Here is a 21,517-nt window from a genome sequence, read left to right as displayed (position 1 = left end):
TAAGCAACTTTCCGAAGCAGTAGAAATGGGATTCGAACTCAGGTCTGAGTTCTAAAACCTATTCATAAGCATTGTATAATAGACACAACCTCCTACAGGTCGAGGTCAGAGGCATGTTTTGTGCTTAATTTGCACACCATTGCAACTGGTACAGTGAGCTAAGCACATTGTGGTTGCTAAACAAATATTGATTTATTCATAGATTGATTCCTTCGACTAATATTTTTATGCTTTAAAATAGCAGCAACCTGCCACCAAGGACTCTTAAGGGGCTTTAAGAATATCAATTACCAGGGACATTTCATACTTGCCAGAGCACATGAAGGCGTTAATTAAAGGAGCCCCAGGCTTTCCTCATTGCCTAGGTGGGAGGAGAGAAAGGAGGGTCAGCTTTCCATCTCTGCTCTTCCCCCAGCCTTTCCACATCTGCTGGGACTTCTTCCCCTTCCCTACAAGAGAAGCCAGGAGCATGTCAGGGGATTGTGGCCACTTCCACTGGTCACCATGGCCCAGACCCTGTGTAGCTGCTTCCATTAAACCCACAACCCCACAGAAAGTCCTGGACCAGGGAGTGGCAACCGAAGCCACTGCTGGGTCTGTCTTCTTCTGACTGCAAAGTACTGAGTCCCAAATCCCCAAACCTGAACCACAAACAGATCACAATCGCTAAATCTAAAAACTACGTCTCAATGGCCTTGTAACTAAAGCACCCTCTCTAGTTCTCACTCTCTTTTTAAATGTCTCTCTCCACCCCCACCTTTGTTCTTCCTGGCTCTCTGATGCCCCAAAAGTCTGCATGATAATTGCATACCTAAAAGGTTATTTTAGTTGTTATAAAAACATTCTATTAGAAATAAATTGCAACAAAAGAAGAGAGACATGTTAAGAAATGTAGACTCCAATTTATGTATCCTTGATTTTTATATAATTTGGGGGCGGGGGAGAAGGAGGATTCATTCATGATAAAAGTTCCTAGGATTCATGAGGACGCAGAGTGAGAGAGCTGCCTAGAAGGGAGAAAGGCTCTTTTCTTCCAGATTTCAGACTTTATATTCATTGAAAAAAAACGAGAGAAGGAGGGACTGGAAGGAATTGTGCGAGTGAGTACAGAAAGCTTTCACTGATCTAATTTGCGCTTAAAACAGCCTTCCCCGGGGTTGAAAAAACTCCCGTTCTCCTTAAGCCTTTCTATCTTGGCTACATTTTCAAAAAAATAAGCATTTACTGTGTCAGAGGAAGCCAGGGATGTGTTGAAGATGCTTCCGTGAGAGATGAGGCTGAAATCAGTAATGCTGGAAAAGGTCAAAGCCAGAATTGTTACTTAAATGTTGAATACCCCCAAATTTACTACAGGTTGCTTATAAACATTCAGAAAATTCAATTCCCTTTTCCTCTAGAAGCTTCCGTCACAGAGAAGCCTCCACACATAACCACGGGCACTGTGGTCTATGTGTTGCTGTCCCAGAAGCAAGAGTATTTTTAGAGCAGGGCTTGGGTCTCCCTCTTCCCTGTGTGTCCACGCAGGAGGGTTCCTGCATACGCTACTCACATCCCATTTCTAATCTTTTTTCCTTTCCATTAATGTAAAAACACCTATTGCATCAGAATCACTCAGGAGGGAGCCTGGGCATCTCCTTAACAGTGCACCCCCCGGTGCTGCCTGGGACTGGGCCCACTTGGGACACACTGAATGAGGTGGCCTAAGTCAAGCTTCTCAGCATTTGTCGTGCAGTCCCCTGGAGATCCAGGTAAAATGCATGTTCTGATCCAGGGATCAGGTCAGGGATGTGGCTGGAAGTCTGCATTTCTAACAAGTTCCCAGCTGCTGCTGCTGCTGCTCTGAAAAGACCATTTTGGGTAGCAAGATTCTGAAAGGAAATGCATGTCCACACACAGATGTTAACTGAGGGTAGAGGCCAGAACAATCTGCGAGGGACTGCGTGTACTTTCTGTCTTCCCCGCACATCTGATGGGCGATGGGGGGAAACTCTCTCAAGAAAGCCAGCCGGGCCCTGCAGGGTGGCTGTTTCTCAGTGCATTCCCCAAGGTCTAGGTGAGACCTTCGGTTTTGCAGGGCCAGACAAGCTCAGGACTCAAGCTAACCACACTCACAAAAGACATATGTAAGCTGTAAGTGGGATTTTTAAATGTTCAATGAAACATATAATGATTGGTGTGAATCCCTTCCTTGGCCAATTAGTACATACTCTGCCTTCAGGCACATCCGCACGGCAGCCAAAAATCAGGTTATAATCAGGTGGCATGGCCAGCAGACCTTCCGGTGCATCAGCTGGGTGGCTTCAGCAGCCCTTCTCTGTACTATGGGGGACACCTTAAGTCAGGACTCAATCAGCTTAGCCTTCCTTTCCTGCTCCCATTCTGAGAAGCTCCTGCTTCTCTGGATGTGTTTGGGTTCAACACGTTACTGCATCCTTCACACCCTAAACCCTCCTAAGCCCCAGGTATTGTCCCAAGCACTGAGGTCACAGAAATGATCATTTAGTCAAACCCTGCTCCTCCCTGATTTGGGCCTGGAAGGCATTCCACTTCTTACTTCTTTTTTTTAATTTTAAATTTTTTAATAGTGGTAAAATACACATAAAATTTACCATCTTAACCATTTTTAAATGTACAGTTCAGTAGTATTAAGTACATTCGCATTGCCGTGCAACCATCACCACCATCCATCTCCAAAACTTTTTCATCATCTTAAACTGAAACTCTATATCCATTAAACAATCATTCTCCATTTCCCCTAACCCCAGCCATGGGCAACCACCAATCAGCTTTCTGTCTATGTGAATTTGACTACTCTAGGTACCTCATATAAGCAGAGTCAGTTGGTATTTGTCCTTTTGCGATTGATTTATTTTACTTTGCATAATGTCCTCAAGGTTTATCCATGTTGTAACACGTGTCAGAATTTCCTTTCTTTTTTTATGCTGAATAATATTCCATTGTATGTACATACCACGTTTGGTTCATACATTCATCTGTTGGCGGACACTTGCAATACCTTCACCTTTTGGCTATTGTGAATAATGTTGCTATGAACATGGATATACAAATAGCTCTTCAAGAACCTGCTTTCAGTTTTCTTGGATATATACCCAGAATTGGAATTGCTGGACCATATGGTATTTCTGTTTTTAATTTTTTGAGGAGCTGCCATACTGTTTCCATAGTGGTGTGTCACTTTACATTCCCACAAACAGTTTACAAGGATTCCAATTTCACTTCTGCCTCTTACTTTAAGCAGCTTCCTCAGCTATAAGCTGGGCCATTTTCTCAATGTCCCACCCAAAACATTCTTTCAGTCTTATCTGTCCCTTCCAAATCCTGCTCAACTTCTAAAGCCAAGTCCCATATTTTCTAAAAAGTCCAATGCATTAGCGCCTGACAGACTCACCATGTCTACACCTGAGACCACCTCTATCTCCTCTTCATCATGAGCATCTCATTCTCGAATCACCTCCTGTTACCCCACCAGAAGTCATATTCCATGCTCCTTGCTTTTATCTAGCAGGAAAAGCAATTGGTATTCGTTGTAACTTGTTTAGCAGACTAATATGAAGAAAAGCAAGAAGCATGCAGAATTGGAAAAAGGGATCAAATACCCAAAACTTGATCCGTGATCTGAGAATTGTACATGAGGAAAAGAAACCATGTCCTGCTGCCCCCAGAAAACTGTCTCTGGCAGATACTTTTTAAGAGTCTCTGTGCCCACCTAGTGAGACATCCTTCCCCTGGTCATGGTCACCTTGGCAAGCTGACCCTGAAGGTCACTGGGTGAGAAGAGATGCTTCTTGGGAGGGCCTGGCTCTGGGGTGGCTGGTCACAAAGCTGTAGCAACCAGAATCCATTAGTTCGGGGATTGCCATCTGCGTCCACATGGGTTTTATTACGACATCTGCAGCCACTTACGTTACATGAGGGCTGAGTTTTCCTCCATGTCCACTTGCCCCATGAATGGATACTGCTGCTGGCTGAGGAACCAAACCAAAATTACTTTCTAGTTTTTCAATTAATGTGCCCCCCTTTTGCATTTGAAATCGCCTCAATCTCTCATTGAGTTTTCTTTAGGGATGCTGTTAATATAACAGCACCCACCTTATATTATAGGAAGAGCTGAATGGTGCTGATTTTGGCCTCTTACAATGATGATTTCTCTGCCATTCCATGAATGCTCTGATGTGTGAGGTGGCCACTGAGGTCTCTGGGCTGCCTTGTACCTATTTATTCATACGAAGCAATTCCCTGAAGCCTACAGCCACCACAAACAGGGCCCCAGACAGCCAGGGGCCAAGTTCCAGTGTCTTCAACCTTTTCTACCCAGAATGGCATTCCAGTCATCTCAGGAGTGCCCGACCCAATATGGAGCCCCTCCCAAGCTCAACAGAACCTGAGGGGAGTGAGACCCATGGAGGAAGGAGATGTTAGGCCATCTAGTACAACTCCTAGCTGATGTTTGAAGCCCCCTGCCAAGAACTTACCAGTCTACTTGAACTTCTCCTGTGACAGGGAACTCACTGTCCCCCCAGAATAGTTCAACCATCCTTAGACAGCACATTCTGGATGTGTGATGCCCAAGGGTCTGCAAGGCCACAGGCCCCTGGGCCCCCTCCCCAACCCCATAGGTGTGCATGCCCCAGGCTGGGATCCTTAAGCCTCAGTGTCTCCCTAGAAAACCCCTCTGATGGGCATGTCACCCCCTTCCCAAAGCCTTTCCAGCTTCCCCAAGCAAAGGACATCTCCCAGACTTCTGTGTGCCTCTATTCTTGCTCTTGGAACCTTTGTTGTAGTATCGTTTTCATATTCATATCCTCTGTAGGATCTGATTTCCCTGAGGAAAGAGATGCCTTCTCTATCCCCACTAACCTTCACCTACAATCAACTATAGAGCTTATTAGTTGTCCAATGAATTGTTTGTTGAAAAGATGAATGAATTAAGTGGAAGAGCAATCCCTGGATATAAATTCAATAGACCAGATTATTAATCCCAGCTCCCTGGTAACCCAAGTGACTCATAATGCTACTTGTGTCTCAGTTTCTTCACCTGTAAAATGGGAACAATAATGTATTACTTATCTATCTCATAAGGTTAGTTTAAGAACAAAATAAAATGGTAAATACAAAAATAGTTTGAAAAATATAAATCCGCTCATTTAAAAAATAATTATTGTCTTTACTCAGGCACTCAAACTACAAATATGAAAACACAATCCCTTGAGATTTCTACTTCTTCAAGATGGCATTGTTGCTAGTTAGTTGACCCCCATAAAGACATGTGTACCTCTTACTGCCTTGGTTCTTGATCTGAAGCATCTTGCATCCTTGCATTAATCCTTCACTTTGGGATTCACTGCGTACCTGTTTATTCTAGTATCACTGGAGGTCTCTGCGTCTTTCCAGCTGCAATCACGGCTGAATGATTCCCTCACCAATCCTAGTTCCACTTCAAGAAACTGTCAGCAGTACACACAGCACGGGGCCCATCCATCTGTGTAAGAGATAATGTAATTCTAAGACAATATTTAACATTGTGGGATGAGGCATAAACTCAATATGTTTTCAGGCAGAGTAGAAAAAATATGTGCCCCATCTCATTAATCACAATAAGAATGAGGGATGGGGCAGATACCCAGTCCGGTGCTGTTCCCTCCGAGTTAATCTGTCTTAATACTAGGCCCTTGATAAAAAGAATGCCCATGTCGTTGTTCTGTTTGTTCAGTGGCAATTTACATTGGGGGAACTCAAGATTTATGGAGTAACAAGAACCTCTCAGTAATAAAAACCGGAGTGATCCATGCTGTGTTTTGAGGTAACTTCTACTACAAATACTCTCTGGGGGATTAAACTTCTAGAGAAGGCTTTCAAGAGAAGTTATGCATTTATAAAGCTGATCTATTGACAAGTGCTCCTTGGGTTCATTCATTCACCCATTCCACACATCTTTACTAGGCGTTAACTCCGTGCAGAGCTCTGCTAGGGATGTTGGGCCACAAAAGGAGCCAGCAATGGTCTGTACATCCAAGGGACTCACATTAGGGAAGTTGCAACTCATAGCCACGTGGACTGGCTAAATGGACTGCAAGCTTCACAAGGCAGAAACGATGTCTGTTTTATTTTCCAGTGTGTACCTGTGCCTATTACAGGGCCTGGCAAACAGATGCTCATTGAAAATGTGTTAAATGATAAGCGTCCATGGAGAGATGAACGGATAAACAAAATATGGTACAATAGAACATTATTCACTCTTGAAGAGGAAGAAAATGCTCCAACATGGGTGAACCTTGAAGACATTATGCTAAGTGAAATAACCAGACACAAAAAGACAAATATTGTATGATTCCATCTATAAGAAGCACCTACAGTAGTCAATTCATAGAGACAGAAAGTAGAATGGTGGCTGCCCCAGGCTGGGAGGAGAGGGGTATGGGGAGTTATTGCTTATTGAAGTTTCAGTTTTGCAAGATGGAAAACATTCTGCAGATGGATGGGAGTGATTGTTGCACAACAATGAGAATGAATATAATGCCACTGCATTGTATGCTTAAAATGGTTAACACGGTAAATTTTACGTTATGTATATTTTACCATTAAAAAAAAATCTTTAAGAAAGAAAAAAGGCTGGCAAGAAGTCCAGAGAGAGCCTGAAGAGAGAGATGCAGTGAGCTTTCCACAGAGAGTGGGCCGTGGGTGAGGACCTGTGCTCTCCCGGGGAAGGAGGACAAGGGAGGCACAGGGCAGGGGCACAGGGTAGTGCTGAGGACACACTCCAGGGTGTGCTCCAAGGAAAGGCAGCCAAGAAAAGAGCAGTCAGAGTTTGCAGAGCAGGCCAATGAGGGACATGGAAGAGAAAGGAAAAAGAGGTTAAAGGAGGGCCCTTTTGAGAATGACAGCGGTGGACCGAAGACCTTTGGATTTGACCAGCAGGAGGTAACAGGAGACCCTTGCAGAATATCCCCAGTGAATCATGGGCATGGAGGTGAGGCTGCAAAGGGTTAAATGCCAGGGCAGTGGAGAGTGAGACATTGAAATCTGATAGTAAAGGAAAGAGAATAATGGTAGAGATGCAAAGGGATCAGTGGAGGGGAGAGAAGGAAGACTTAGCAAGGCACAGAAGGATTAAAGAAAAGGAGGGATGTTCCAGAAGGATCTAGAATGGCTGGGAGGGATGAGCTGAGGGAGTCCTTCTCCCTCTGAAGCAAAGGGCAGGATAAGAAGATGGAGAGGTGGCAGGACAACAAAAAGGTGGAGAAGAAGGTATTGAAGGGCTCCCAGTGAATAGCCCTGTCTCCTTGGGGAGGCAGGAAGCAGGACCAAGTGCTGAGAGTGGGAAGACAAGAGTACACTGGGGAACAGTTGGAGTTTGGAGCTGGCGTCATGGAATGTGGTGGGGAGAAAATTAGAGATGAGTAAAAATTGGATCTAGCTGAGATCAGAGCCCTGTGTGTGGAAGGAGAGCATGGGCCCTGAGACATGGAAGCCTGGAGGAAGAGAGCAAAGGGGAGACTTGCCCAGTGGGGATGGGCAAGACAGAGCCAGCAGCAGGCCAGAGGGACCTGCCTGCCTACGCTAGACAAGACATGGACAACACCAAAGTCCAGGAGGCCCAAGTCACATGGCAAGGAAGTCAGGTTCTAGGGGAGCTATGAGGATGTGGAGAAGTCAGAGACTGGAGTTCATGATGAGGGTGAAGAGATGGTTCCGGAACAAAGAGAGGCTAGCCCAGGACAAAGGAAAGGAACAGTGGCCAGCAAGAAACCTTAGTGTCTGAAACCATAGTGACAGAGCCACTGTGTGGGAGGAAAGGGTCCAAGGAGAGCTCTGCTGAGCAGGAGTGGGCACCATCCATGCTAAGTCAAGGAACACTGAGACCCAAGTGTGCGGGGGGGATGTTGAAATGTCCCCAGTGATGATGGCAGGGTGACGAGGTGGGGACAAGGGAGGGGCGTGGGAAGTGGAAGGTTTACTTGGTGGGCAAGGAGAAAACGAGAAAGAGCTTGCTGCAAGCCAGAGGCTCAGGGGGAGACACCTGAGGCATAGGAAGGCAGGGGCGGGCGGGAAATGGGACTTCATGGAAGGGCTCACTGCGGGAAAGGCGAGGGAGGGTGGGAGGAGGAGAGCTGGAGCCTGGGGTTTGTGGTCTGAGCAATGACGGTGAACAAGCTGGATGAGAGGCAGGCTGGAGGCATGAGAGAGGGTTGCAGATGGCGGCGTCAGGGAGATGTGGGGCGAGGAAAGTGTCCCACCTCCAGGTGTTTGTAACACTAGTCAGCCCTCAACCTGAGAGTAGAAGACCCTCGGGGAGGAGGCCAGAGCAGTAGTCACTCAGGTGTTGGATTCTCAAATGCCACAAAACCAGGTGACAAGCATACATCTTGGGAATGGAGAACTCCTGCTTCTAATTTGCAGGACTGTCATTGAGCCACCAAGGGTCTCATTCCAACTGCCACCAGCCAGCTTCATGCACTTAACTAATAAGACTTAAACCTTTCCTTTCTGGAGGGGAAGAGACATTTACTTTGGGTCTTGTGCTCCCTTTTCTGCAAAATGGGAGTGTTTAGAGTAGGTGATCTTCCAGCTCAAAACGCTGCGCTCCTGTGAATCTGCGTCCTTGGCCTTTTCACGCCACCGTCTCTGCCTGTGCTCAATTATAATGATGATCCGACTCCCAGTGCCTCCACTGGGGGTACGAACAGACACTCATTAGGAAAAAGTGAAAGCCCCTGGCCGAATGGCCATGTCATCACATACTCATCTGAATCAGGGCGGCTGTGAGCTCAAACAGTTCCTTCTCGTAAATTAGAAAAGTCCCGTGCTCCTGGCAGACACACGAGCAAATGAGCAAAGATGAATGAGCGAAAGGCCACGGCCTGGCAAGTGGAGCCCAGCTGGACTGGGGGCCCCTCTGGTCCCCTCGGCGAGGTGCTCGAGTGCAGGACACAAGCTGCACGACTGCACCTGCACCCCTGATTTCAACCCTTGTGACAACGGAGGTGTCACTGGTAGCCGTACCAGTGCTCCCATTTTACAGATGAAGAAGTCAGGACACAGAAATTTCCTCCACATCTAGTAGGCCCTCCACCCAAATACCACACCCCTACAAGCTTCGGATTCCTGGAAAAGGTCACATTTCAAAACTATCATTTTTATTTTTGCATATTTATCTCAATAGGTGTGTTTCCTTGCCTAAATAGCCTGGCACTTAATGAAGGATATCTTCCCCTCACCCCAACCTGGGCTGGGGTGGGGAATGGAACTCCCCTCTTCCCCTCCCACTTTTCAAGCCATATTTGGACATTAATCATATCACCCACAGCCAAAATGCCATCTCATCTGGAAGGATTATAGCTGCAATATTAGGACAGCATGAAATAAATGCTGAAACCATAATTCTTTATCATCCTCTCACTTCCCATATGCACTTACTGAAATGCATTTGGCCAAATGAGAGGGGTGGAGAAGAAATGAATCCTAAAGAAGTTAATAGTAATGGCATAAGAAATTGTATTTTGACTTATACTATTATTACTTATTATAAGTGGTAGTAGTATAATGATATCCAGAGCTCTCAATTAGTTTTGTGTTTCTTGGACTTAAGAAGAAAGAAAAAATATTAAATTTACTTTCTGGATCAGGAGAGCGATAATCATTTGATGACTATATTCCTTTTCTTAGCCTCAGATGAAAAAGGTGACCAGGGACCACTTATGAAAAATGATCTTGCCTTATATTTCAAGGCCCCCTACATGACCAAAGCAATATGGTTTGTGGAGTTCCCATGTGAGCAAAGTACTGAACCTAAAAGGGACAGAAAGATTCTGGCTTCAAGGGATCTCCCCTTTTGATAGGAATATAAGACCTAGACACACAAAAGAATTACAAGGAGTTTTGCAAAGAGTTTTGCAAAGAGTCACAGATGACATCAAGTGCCGATTAGTAGAGAGCAACGGAACATGGGGCTAAGGCTAATAGAGGAGAGAAGGGAGGTGAGTGAGGTAATGACAGGAGTGCAGAGGGGAGCTCTGGTGCTCTCGGGGATTAGTACCGTGCTGACACAGACCAGGGCTCTGTTCATATTTGAGCAATGAATTGAGGTAGAGCATAGGTCGGTGGCGAGGAGGGAGCCAGGCATTGCTGACGGAGGGAGGGGTACGCAGGGACATGGAGAACATCCACAGAGCTCTGGCAGAAGTTTTGTGCCCTCACGTAACAACAACCATCACCAGGTTCCAGGCGCTGTAGATTCACCGTCTTGAAATCCTTACGACAATCCTCTTCCACGGTGAGAGCAAATGGGTGTCGGCGGCATGCCAACCCACTTGGTTGGCCGTCGGTGCCTGGCACATGGTGCAGGGTACACCCTACCTGGGTGAGAAAGGGTCTTCCACAGGCAGATAGTGCTGTGGCACCTGTGACAAATGTTTGCCTTTTCTATTCCAAGGGAAACCCATTGATTAGATCATAAAGCCAGAATTAAGTTAAAGAACTGCCATAAACTCATATAGTTGCTTTTTTGTATGAAGCTGAAAGAAGGTTATATTAGGAAAAGGCATCTCTTCCTTAAGACGTTTTCCTTTCATCTGTTGTAAAATTGTCATAATATACCAATTTTAACAGAGCAAGTCACTCCACCACCATCTTCTGGAAAATTGTCATAAGAAACATGAAGATCTACAGCCTCTGTGACGTGAATGCCTCGGGGGTGGCGCGCTTGCGCAGGACAGGCTGCACAGCCGTGTACGTTTTTACAGGACCTTAAAATCTGGGCTAACAAGCTTGAATCCGATATAATAGGCAGTGAGAAAAAGGCTGTTTATAAGCACATGCTGTCCTAAAATCAGGTATTTATAGATTGAATAACTAATATTTTGCATTTTATACTTTATATACTTTTATACTTTTATATTTGCATTTTATACTTTAGCTAAGTTATTTTATTTGATCCCTGTGTATGGAGCTACAGTAGATTCCTGAGCAGAGAACTGACATGGGGAAAGAGGGTGGGGGTAAGGGAGACAGGGTCTCAGACCAGGAGTTATTTAAATCTTCCCTCTTTTGGAAAAGGAATGTGAGGTGGTGTTCTTTTCCTTCACTAGGTTTGGATTCTCTTAACTGAACCTAGAATGTGCATTTCATTATTTAATTTATCAACATCTCGAGTAGACTTGCTAAATCATAGCTCCATTCATTGGATGTGCCAGCATAATTAATTACACTGTGAAACCTCCTGACAGCCTTTTCCAGGGGCTGAGAAAAAAAAAGAGCAAACACAAGAAAACAGAAAAATCTGGGTCAATTTTCTATATTTTCATCGTGGGCTTCTCCAGTTTGAGTCCTGGCTCTCTCTAATTGAGTAACTTTGACTAAGTCACTTCCTGAGTTTTCTCCTCTGTCAAAATGAATCAGAGTCTCATGAGGAAAGAGATGGCACATTCAAACTGGACAATTTGAGGTGAGTTTAATGAGGGAGATTCTTTACAAAGGTGTAGGCGGGGTAAGAAAACCACCAGGGCTACCGCAGTGTCCCAGAACTAGTAACCATGGGCCATCGCTAGCCCAGTCCTGAAGAGGGAAGGCATGGTTGCTAGAATCTGGAGGGAGAAGAGTTTTGTAGAGAAGGCTGTCTTCAGAGGAGTGGTGACCTTTGCTCAGGGACACACCACAATGCCACAGGAAGGGGACTAGAGAAATAAATATCCCAACACCACTCTCCTCCCTCCCTCTGATCTCTTGTGATGCTCTCCACGGGCCAAACCCAATCAGAAGCCAGAAAGCAAGGGAGCCAGGACGCACGCCATACCTTCAGCTCACTGCAGCACAAAGCAGGCAGAGGAAGGGCAGAGAGCAGACCCGGGGGTAGGCAGGAGGTAGCCAGCACACTCCCTGAGTCCACCCCAGCTCTGGGAACTTAATGTACATTAAACACCCTATCCTCTTCACGATGCCAAATATTAGATATGTTAGAAGAATTTTTATTTTTTTGAATAGAGAACATGCTAGCACCTTGGGAAAATGTCATAAAGCACAGTCTGCTATAGCAGGTGAGCAAAATATATTTATTGAATGAATAAATATATGAAAGAAAGAACATACTTCCCACTGAGATCTAACAGCAAGGAACTAAGATACTCTACACGCAGCACACACACACACACACACACACACACAGAGTCTCTAAAGAGCTTTGGGCTTCTCCTAATAGCGTGGAATTTACTAGGCTGGGACTCCAGCCTTAAGAGGAAAAGTATCCTCACTCCCGTAATCCTAGCACTCTAGGAGGCTGAGGCGGGAGGATCGTTTGAGCTCAGGAGTTCGAGACCAGCCTGAGCAAGAGTGAGACCCTGTCTCTACTAAAAATGAAAATGGAAAGAAATTAGCTGGACAACTAAAAATATATAGAAAAAATTAGCCAGGCATGGCGGCGCATGCCTGTAGTCCCAGCTACTCGGGAGGCTGAGGCAGAAGGATCGCTTGAGCCCAGGAGTTTGAGGTTGCTGTGAGCTAGGCTGACACCACTGCACTCTGGCCTAGGCAACAGAGTAAGACTCTGTCTCAAAAAAAAAAAAAAAGAGGAAGAGTATGGAGGCATCCAAAGGATCTCATTGTAATGCCATCTCAAGGCCAGGCAGACACAGAACCCAGGGATTTTAGGTCTGAGAAGGACTTGACCTACTCCAGCTCACCCCCTTTATGTTCCAGGTTGGGTTACCTGGAGCTGCAGAGGGGCCTAACTTGCAAGGCACCCAGGCAGACAGGGCCATGCCCAGCTGTCGCTTCCCCTACAGCCCTTTGAGCCTCACTGCCTCGATCCTACAACACAGACCTGTGAGTATGGGAAAGGTTGCTGTTTTTAAAGATCTCAGGGCCCCACACTTAGTGGGCCTTCTAAAGACCCTCTGATTCACTGTGCTCTCTTCAGTGTTAGTATCCACCTCTCCTCAGAGGTTTCTCCCACATCTCTGCCCAGGTATTTTTAACTGTGCTTTCCCTCACCATGAACAGAGAGACCCTGACTGAAGTCATACCGGGTCTGAAGACCTCAAGGCTTGGGACTATCCTCTTGATACTATTATTACTACAAATAATAATAGAAATGAATCTGCCATTTATTCCACATCTTCTGGGTGCCAGGCGCTGATCCAGGAAACCCCAAATAACTAATCACATCTAACCATCTCCAATAGCACTCCTTGCTATTAATGTTCAAGTAACTGTAAATCCACTTAATACTGTTATCAATTAATCCACACCTATCTTACTACTCAAAAGCATAGCAGGGGAGATTTCATCAAAAGCTGAAATGAGATGCACATTCTCTACTGCATTCCTCAGCCTGCCAAGTGCCAAGCCTATCAGAAGGGAAAATGAGATTGGTTGGCATCCCTGAATCTGAGTTTACCCACAGTGGCTTTTCAATGATCCCTGCCTTCTTCTCTAAATACTCTCAAACCATCTGGTTAGAAATCTGTTTTTAAATTTGGCCAAGGATCTATGCCAATATTTCCACTATGAAGTTGATTTTTAAAATCACAACACTTACCTATATCTAATCTGCAACTGGCATCTGCTTAACTGGGCAGCCTTGGGTTACTTCCTGAGCTTACACAACCACACCCTTGATGTTACATCTGCTCTCAAAAATCGTCTTTAAGAACATTTACATACAGCAGGAGGCAGTTCCCCATCTATACTCTTGGTTTCATTCTTATCAGACAGAACTACTGGACCAAAGTGAAATCGATCCTCAAACTTGGGCTAAGCACCTACTATATGCCAGAAACATCCGGGCGCTAGGCTACCCAGCACTGCACAGGGTCCCCTGCAGCGGATGTGGAGGCTTACCCTTCCCTAGGCTTTGATTCTCTTCCCACTCCTAATCACTTTCTCTCACTCGTTTTAAGCAACTGTGACCTGAACCAACAAGGACTTACATCCTTGTCCCTTATCTCCTCAAGGGTAGGCACTCTGTTTTATTTCTCAGTGCATCCGCAGTGGCTAGCTCCATGTTTTCCACGGAATACGCACCCATGTACGCACTTGTTAACACGATAACAAAGTTGATGACCAGTTATGGCAAGAATACACAACCTGCAGATAAATGAATCTCTGATTCAGAAGGAAGGGGTTATGGAAACACATTAAATATAGTGTTGCTGATTAATGTGATTGATTATTAAAGCAGGCCCTGCAATACTGTAATTTGGAATGGTAACTGTGGCATATTCTTTGAGCCAGACCCACGGTGATATTTTTCATGATTAGCTTCTGATTAATCCTACTAGATAAGATATTTCATTTACAGCCTATACATTTGTTATTAAGGGCTTAATTGATTGTGCAATTTATAAGCATTAGAATTGCTGTTATGTAAATGAATTTCCAGCATCCAATTCACCTTTTAGGTAATTAAATTAAGTGTGGTTTGTTAAGAACATTAGACATCTATGGAAAGCCCCTGAGAAACATTTGCTTTGCTCAGAGGAGGAGAAACCCTTCTGTCTCTCTTTCCTGGTTTTGTGTTTCTCCTTGAGCCTGGGTTCTTTGCCCTGTTAGTCACTCTCTGCTTTCTTGTCCTCTCCTGCTGGCACTAATTTGTTGGTTAAAGAAGGATACATGTTGAGTTAAAGTAACAACCTGTTTCAGAAACAAGCTCAGCTGCTTCCAAGAGAAACCAGAGGGGCGTGTGCTCCTTGCTGAGATGCTCCTCTCCTCAATTTGCTGAATTGTTTTTCCAGTTTTGATGGAATAACGTTGCTCACGGTATGTGTATTCAGACATCACTTTTAGAATCCAAACTAAGTTGTCAGGCCTAGCAGATGAGGCACCTGAGCTTACCTTTTCCTGCTTGCTGGATGTCTGCTTTTAATGATAACACAGGGTGGATGGGAGTAGGAAGAGCATGGACTTTTGAGGCAGGCAGGCTGGGCTTTCATTCAATTGAATTCACTCATTCGTTTAGTCAGCAAATACTTACTGAGCACATGTTATGGACCCAGCCCTGTTCTAGGCACTGGGAAGACACTAATGGATCAGCCAGGAGAACCTGATTCTACAGGGACATTGAACCTAAACTCAAGTCCTAGCTACATATGACACTGGATATGTTTCTTCGATTCTCTGAGCCTCAATCTCCTCATTCCTAAAATGGGAACATTAAGAATAATATTGTTAAAAGAATAAAATAAGGTGATGTTTATTAAGTCCTTACAGCAGAGTTCTTAATTTAGGGGGCCATGGATCCTTAGAGGACCCCAGATAGAACTGAGGGGTCCATGGACTTGGATGGAAAAAAATTACATTTTTATTTGGACCACTTCTAACTGAAATTTAGTATTTTTCAGTTGTGAATGTAGACAATGAATTTACTACTACTACAGTATTAGTGGTCTAGGTGATTTTGTCGTAATAGAAATCACAAGATTGTTGCAGACATCTTGAAATACCACTTAAGCACATCACTACTTCAAAATGACAATTATTATTAGATCTGCCATGAAGTACTGTTATTTAATGTGTTAATAAAGAAACACATGTATTACTATAGCATGACGTTTTTACAACTGTATTTTGGTATAATTGGTTTCCTTTATATTTCCACATATTTGAAAACATTATTCTAAGGAGTCTATAGGCTTCACCAGACTGTCAAAGAGGTCCATGACATCCACAAAGACTAAGAACACCTGACTTAGATGTCATCCACTATGGTGGTTCTCAGACTTGAGCATGTGTTGGAATCACCAGAAGCGTTTGTTAAAACACGAATTGCTGTCTCCGCACCCCCCCCATCCCCAACCCAACCTCCCAAGTTTCTGACTCAGTAGGTCTGGAACAAGGCCTAGAAATATGCATCTCTAGCAAGTTCCCAGGTGATACTGATGGCTGATGATCCAGGAACCATACTTTGAGAACTACCAGCCTAAGTATATATTAATAATAAGTGCTTAAATGCTGTTCTCCCCCACATTGGCCTGGTATGTGAACACTTGCAGATTATTGGAATGCTACAAAATGATCCAGAGCAACGTATTAACACACCATCTGACTCTACTAGGCAGGCCGGGCTGAGTATCAGCCCCTCCTCTGCCCATGGCCAAGGTCGTGTGACGCTGTTGCTTGCAGGCTCAGCCCCTCCCCCATCTCTAGCTCCCACTCTGACGTGGCAGGGGCATTTTAAAAAGCCTTTAACCTGCACCTGGGTGAGGCAAAGACATAAAGTGTAATTATAATGTTTGTACCCTCACAATACCCTGGAATAATAAATAAATAGATAGATAGATAGCACTTAGTATTCTGGGATTTGGCATCAAGGCATACTTGCTGCCTTACCGGCTCTGGCCTTTTGTGCTTGTCTCCAGGGATGATACCTGGCTTCTGCTTTATTCCATGGTACATGTACCCATGACACACGCCCTAGTCCCTGTAAGACAAGAGCCTGCCCCATGCTCAGGGTTTGGTGTCCTAGCCAGGATGTGGTGCAACAACCATGTGCCTGCTCCCTATAGAGCTCCAACCTTTCTGCACTTATGAGCATTGCCTGCTATTGGTTTTCTTGTTGACATGCTTCTCTCTTCTGTGGAGCCACTACCCCTTAAGATCACCTGTACAACCAGCTATCTGTTATAAACATATCCTTCTGATACCAGATCCCAGGATTTTCCTGGGCTCGGCACCGGAGATAGCTCCTTCAGCCTAGAATAAGCTTCTGGGGTCCAGGTTCCAGCATGTCTCATCCCGGTGCAGTTCACGTGATATATTCCATCATGCCCCAGATAACATAGTCGTCATGCTTTTTTATTTGGGGCAGTATCAAACATCAGATTAATATAACATCTTTGGAAGAGCTCATACTTGTAGAATATTGAACGCCATTAATCATTTATTGAGCATCTAGTAAGTGCTAGGCATAATGCCAAGCCTAGGGGATAGAAAGTCAAAAAAGCTAAGATACAGACCTTATTTCAAGAAATGCACAAGCCGATATGAGACGTAAACATATAAATAAATAATTACAGTCTCTTTTCATCTCCTTTGCATATTCATTTGCATAGTTTTGCTCTAGTTAATTGTTCATTTCTAATTCTACTTTAAGTGGACTATTTTAAAACCCTGACAATGAGTAGTTTTGCGTCCTCCTTTGGTAGATTTTTCTTTCTTCTTAGAGCTTGTGGTCCCGTTCACTACCCCAGTGATTGGTGGTGCTGAGTTGGCTAATAAAGTGATAACCGTCTCCTTTGCTCCATGAAACCAAAGTAACAAGCTTAGACAAAGACAATAGCCTTCCCAGCTGGAGAAACATCAGGCTGTGATCAAAAGTGCTTAACTAACTGCTCTTTCTGCTAAGTCCCACTTCCAATCTTCTCAACTCTTTGAATGTGCACTGTGGTTATGGAGTTCCACTGGGATGGAACAATTTGAAGTTCTCCCCATAGATCATCATTACTAAATGAGAGGTGGAGATCAGGAGTAAATTATAAAGGAAAAGAATGCTAGACATCATTTTTTTCCCATTCTTTGCTTTTTCAACCAACCTCAGTGAAATTTATGAAATAGAACTATGAAAGCTACCTGGATTCTTACCAATTTTCTCTGGCCTAAGCCAACTCTACAGCACCAATGCTATCAGTCACACCAGGGGAATTGCTTGACACACCCTGAACTAGTGTCGTTCTGCTCCAGTGCTGCTGTGATTAATTAGATGTTTAGGAGAGCTGGTGAGTCATCAGTGTTTGAGTCTCAGTTTGGGGGTTAGGGAGTGAGCCCAATATTCTGCTGAATACAACAGCAGGATGAAACACTACTTATATAGAAGTAAGCACCTGGTAGAGCCTGGTGACAGAGTACTAAGAAGTAAATAATAGGAACTTGTCAGTTGCCTGAAAAACAGCTTGCAACTCTAAAAGAATGCAAATAATTTACTCGTTTACATGGGCATATTTAAATAGCTCCTGCTTTGTCCAGAGAACTGTTCTGGGGTTACCTAGAATTACATATGAGGTGACCCCTGCTGCTATTGAGTCTAATAGGACAGACAGAATGTGGATGGGTGTTAGTGTGTATGTGTATGTGTGTGTGTGCACACGCGTGTGTGCATGTGAGCGTAACTATTGGAAAAGTCCAACAGAAAAAAAATAACAACCCAAGAAAATGAGATGAGCAGAGAAGACCAAAGTAATTCCAACCAGACTGGGCCCTTCCGCCTTTGAATATGAGCTGAGCTCCAAGAACAAGCGTAGGATATTATGCCGCCTTCAGGAAGGGGGAGATGCATAAACTGTGAGTTCTGGGTCTGGTCCCATCTGTGACCTTGATTCTGTCTCAGTAAAATGACAATTAGTTGAGTAAATGGGCAGGAAATTAAATGTAATTATGTTTCTTACCCATAAGGTGATTCATACATGGCAGGTATTAAATAAATGTCTTCTCCCCATCATCTAAAAATTGTGTGAGACAGGGCAAGATGGATACCAGTAACCCCATTTTTTCAGATTAGAAAGTGGAGGCTCAAAGCCACTGAGTTGCCCAAGGCCACAGAGCTGTTTAGCTACAAAGACAGGACTTCTAGCCTTGAATCTGGTATTCTGGACACTATTATCAGGTTGCCTCTCACTTCACATTTTCACGGATTAACTAACTCAAGTAGAGTCCTTTCTTCCTCCAAGGTTGGAGTTCATAAATAGCACAATCCTACTTGGGTGTGATCACCTTTCCACAAAGTCCAAGCTGGGACTTGGAAAATAATCCCATCTCACTGTCTAACTTCACTCCTATTCCATCAGCTGCATGGCCACAGAAAGCTGTCCAGGGATATGGGAGTTCCTTTCCACACCTCTCTACCCCTCATGCTGAAACGCTGCCCTATCTGCAGCACAAATCTGGTAGGGAGCATCCAACCAAGCTCCCCAACATGGTAATTTGTTTATTTCAGTCCCTTCTGGACCAGGATCCCAAACTGGCAATCCTTAGAAAATCCAATTTTGTCTACTTTTTTGATGACTCTAAAGTTCAAAAAGTTAGAGTATTGCTTTTTAATTAATTCTACTTTCCTGAAGCTCAAAATGCATAGTCCTGCTTACTAGAGGAAACTGTTCTCACTAACTCTACTGGAAAATGGATACCGATCAGTTAGTTGGCATTGCTTTTGTTGTTGTTATTCTTTTAGGACTCCACTTTAGAAAAACTTACATTTTTGAAATTGCTGCCATTGAATTCCATAGACAGTTGATTTAAACTTCATTTTTTCCCCATTAAATGAAAATTAAATTAAACTCATTATTGTATTAGACAGGCATTGATTATACCCACTTTGATTTTAATTAAATGCTACTATTCATTATTTCCTCCTCTGTAGCGCTTTTAATTTTCTTGGGTATATAATTTGGGGGTAACAACAGTATCAGTAAATTATCCCTCATAAATAATTTTCAAAGAGAAAAACAAAACACTCTGTGAAAGCAATTTGAAGGTATTTGCTTATTGTTTTTAATTTACTGGTAGGATATTTGTCAATGAATATTTTTCCGTGTTGCTCCTTTGTTATAGAACAGGGCATGCCTATATCTCTCTTAAGCAGCTCTGACTTTTGCAGTTAATGGCTGACTTCAAGACATCATTGATCTTAAAAATGTGCTGACTTTATGTGCAACACTAAAGTTATGGTCCAGGGGGTAGATGTTTGAATTTCAGTCTAAGAACATTATCAGAAAGGTTCAGAAAAATGCCCAGAGAAGGTTATTTCGTTTTCTCTATAACATTTATGAAACACTCATTTCATACCAAACAGTCTCCTGGGTCTTAGAAATGCATAGAATGATAGAGAACCATAGTTTATGTCCTTCCGGTACTTGTATGAGGTTATTAGGTTATTATATTTTAAGGAGTAAGAGATAACATAATATACACTGACTCTTACACCCCAGAGAAAACAAGATTCTCCCTTATTAACCTGGTGACTATACCTGGGTCATTTTTTGGCAAATCTAGACTTTGAGCAAGATGGTGTATTTTGCACTCCCCTGCTCTAAATATGTCATAAGGAGAGATAACATGTGAATTACTTAATTGACCTCAACAATACAGGCACCATGTCTCCATCTCTCAAAGCCAGGACAGAAATGGAAAGGAATGAGCAGATGAGGCTGCAGGCCAGCTGGGTTCTGGGGTGGGAAGTAGTGCATACAGCCAGGAATTCGGCCCCTGTGTGGTACACAGTTCTAAGGGTGACCAGCCAAGATGAAAGGCCAGGACCAGGCTTGGCGCTTACAGCCAGGGTTCGCAGGAAAGAAGCTCCCCCAACCATCAAAGGAGCCTGAAAAGACACCACTGAGGCTACTGTTTTTAGCAAGCTGCATTCCTGGGAACAATGTCCTGTGACCGACCAGGAACTGAACCAAACTGCCCAGAGAGTGAATCTGGCTCCGACCTTGAGGGAGGAGCAAGCATAGAGAGGCAACATAACCAGGTAGACAGGGAGGGGCGCTGGAGGGGGGAGCCCGGCTGGAGAAGGGGAGGACCTGTAAACAAATACCTGTCACTCGAAAGGAGCCTGGGCTTCAAGTGTAAAATTCAAAAACATAAAACCATGCCAAGAAAGAAAGCCAAAAATCAATCCTTACGATATGAGTCCCCTTCAGATTAAGCAAAATTTTATGCCAATCTGAATAAACTTTAATATGAATACATTTGAGATATGCTCAAGTAGATGCATGAAGGAAAACTTTTGTTTAAAAAGAGCCAGAAGTTATGAAACAAAAGCGGGCTGAAATGAAGTGATAATAGGTGGAGATGGAAAAGCACCAATTATAAATATTAGAAATAAAAAAGATGGTCATTGAAAATAAAATCAAAATAAAATGTATCCGCTCAATAGGTGAGATAAACTCTGGAATGGTCTTGTTCAAATGGAAAATTGGTGGATTAGTTTAGTGGATTAATGTTTACCCAGAATGCAGCAGAGAGAGACAGAGATTTTCTAAATTTTTGAAAAAGTAGTTTAGGGACATGGAAGATAGAGAAGCTCTTAAACATATTCTAACAGGGTGTCAGAGGAAGAGAGCGGAGGAGATGAAGGAGAATCAATACTTGGGAATTTTCCAGAACTGAAGAAAGGCAGAACTATTTAGATAAAAAATTCACTCTAAGTATGTAACAGAATTATTAATATCTCTGCTCCTAGACAAATTATAGCAAAACTCTAGATTATCAAAGATAATAAAAAGAAAAGCTAGTATTAATAGAATATTTTTAAAAGGGATTACCTATAATCAGAATGACTTGTCATTAGCAACAAAAATATTGGAAAATAGTAGACTAATATATTTGAAGTGCTGAGAAAAAGGAGTCATCAACCTAGAATTTTGTAGCCATCTAAAGTATCATTAAGGAACAAAGTCAAAACAAAGATATTTTCAGACTTATAAGGACTGAGAGAGTTTATAATTTATAGATCTCATGGAAAGAATATTAAAGGATGTAGTTCTTCAAGAAAGAAAACAAATCTAGAGAGAAG

The 21,517-nt window shown here is 43.5% G+C and overlaps 1 protein-coding gene across 1 annotated transcript in view; it reads left to right on the top strand.

Annotated features, from left to right (window-relative positions):
- The window catches only part of ALK (anaplastic lymphoma receptor tyrosine kinase), a 702,002-nt gene that overhangs the window by 383,263 nt on the left and 297,222 nt on the right, over positions 1-21,517 (top strand). Inside the window, exon 7 of the mRNA XM_012652436.1 lies at positions 1,219-1,228. Coding sequence (XP_012507890.1) covers positions 1,219-1,228 — 10 coding nt within the window. The remainder of the gene's footprint in view (positions 1-1,218; positions 1,229-21,517) is intronic.

Source organism: Propithecus coquereli, unplaced genomic scaffold, assembly GCF_000956105.1.
Source record: "Propithecus coquereli isolate 6110/MARCELLA unplaced genomic scaffold, Pcoq_1.0 Scaffold39, whole genome shotgun sequence".
NCBI classification, from domain to species: domain Eukaryota; kingdom Metazoa; phylum Chordata; class Mammalia; order Primates; family Indriidae; genus Propithecus; species Propithecus coquereli.
This window is presented reverse-complemented; position numbering and strand designations above follow the sequence as displayed.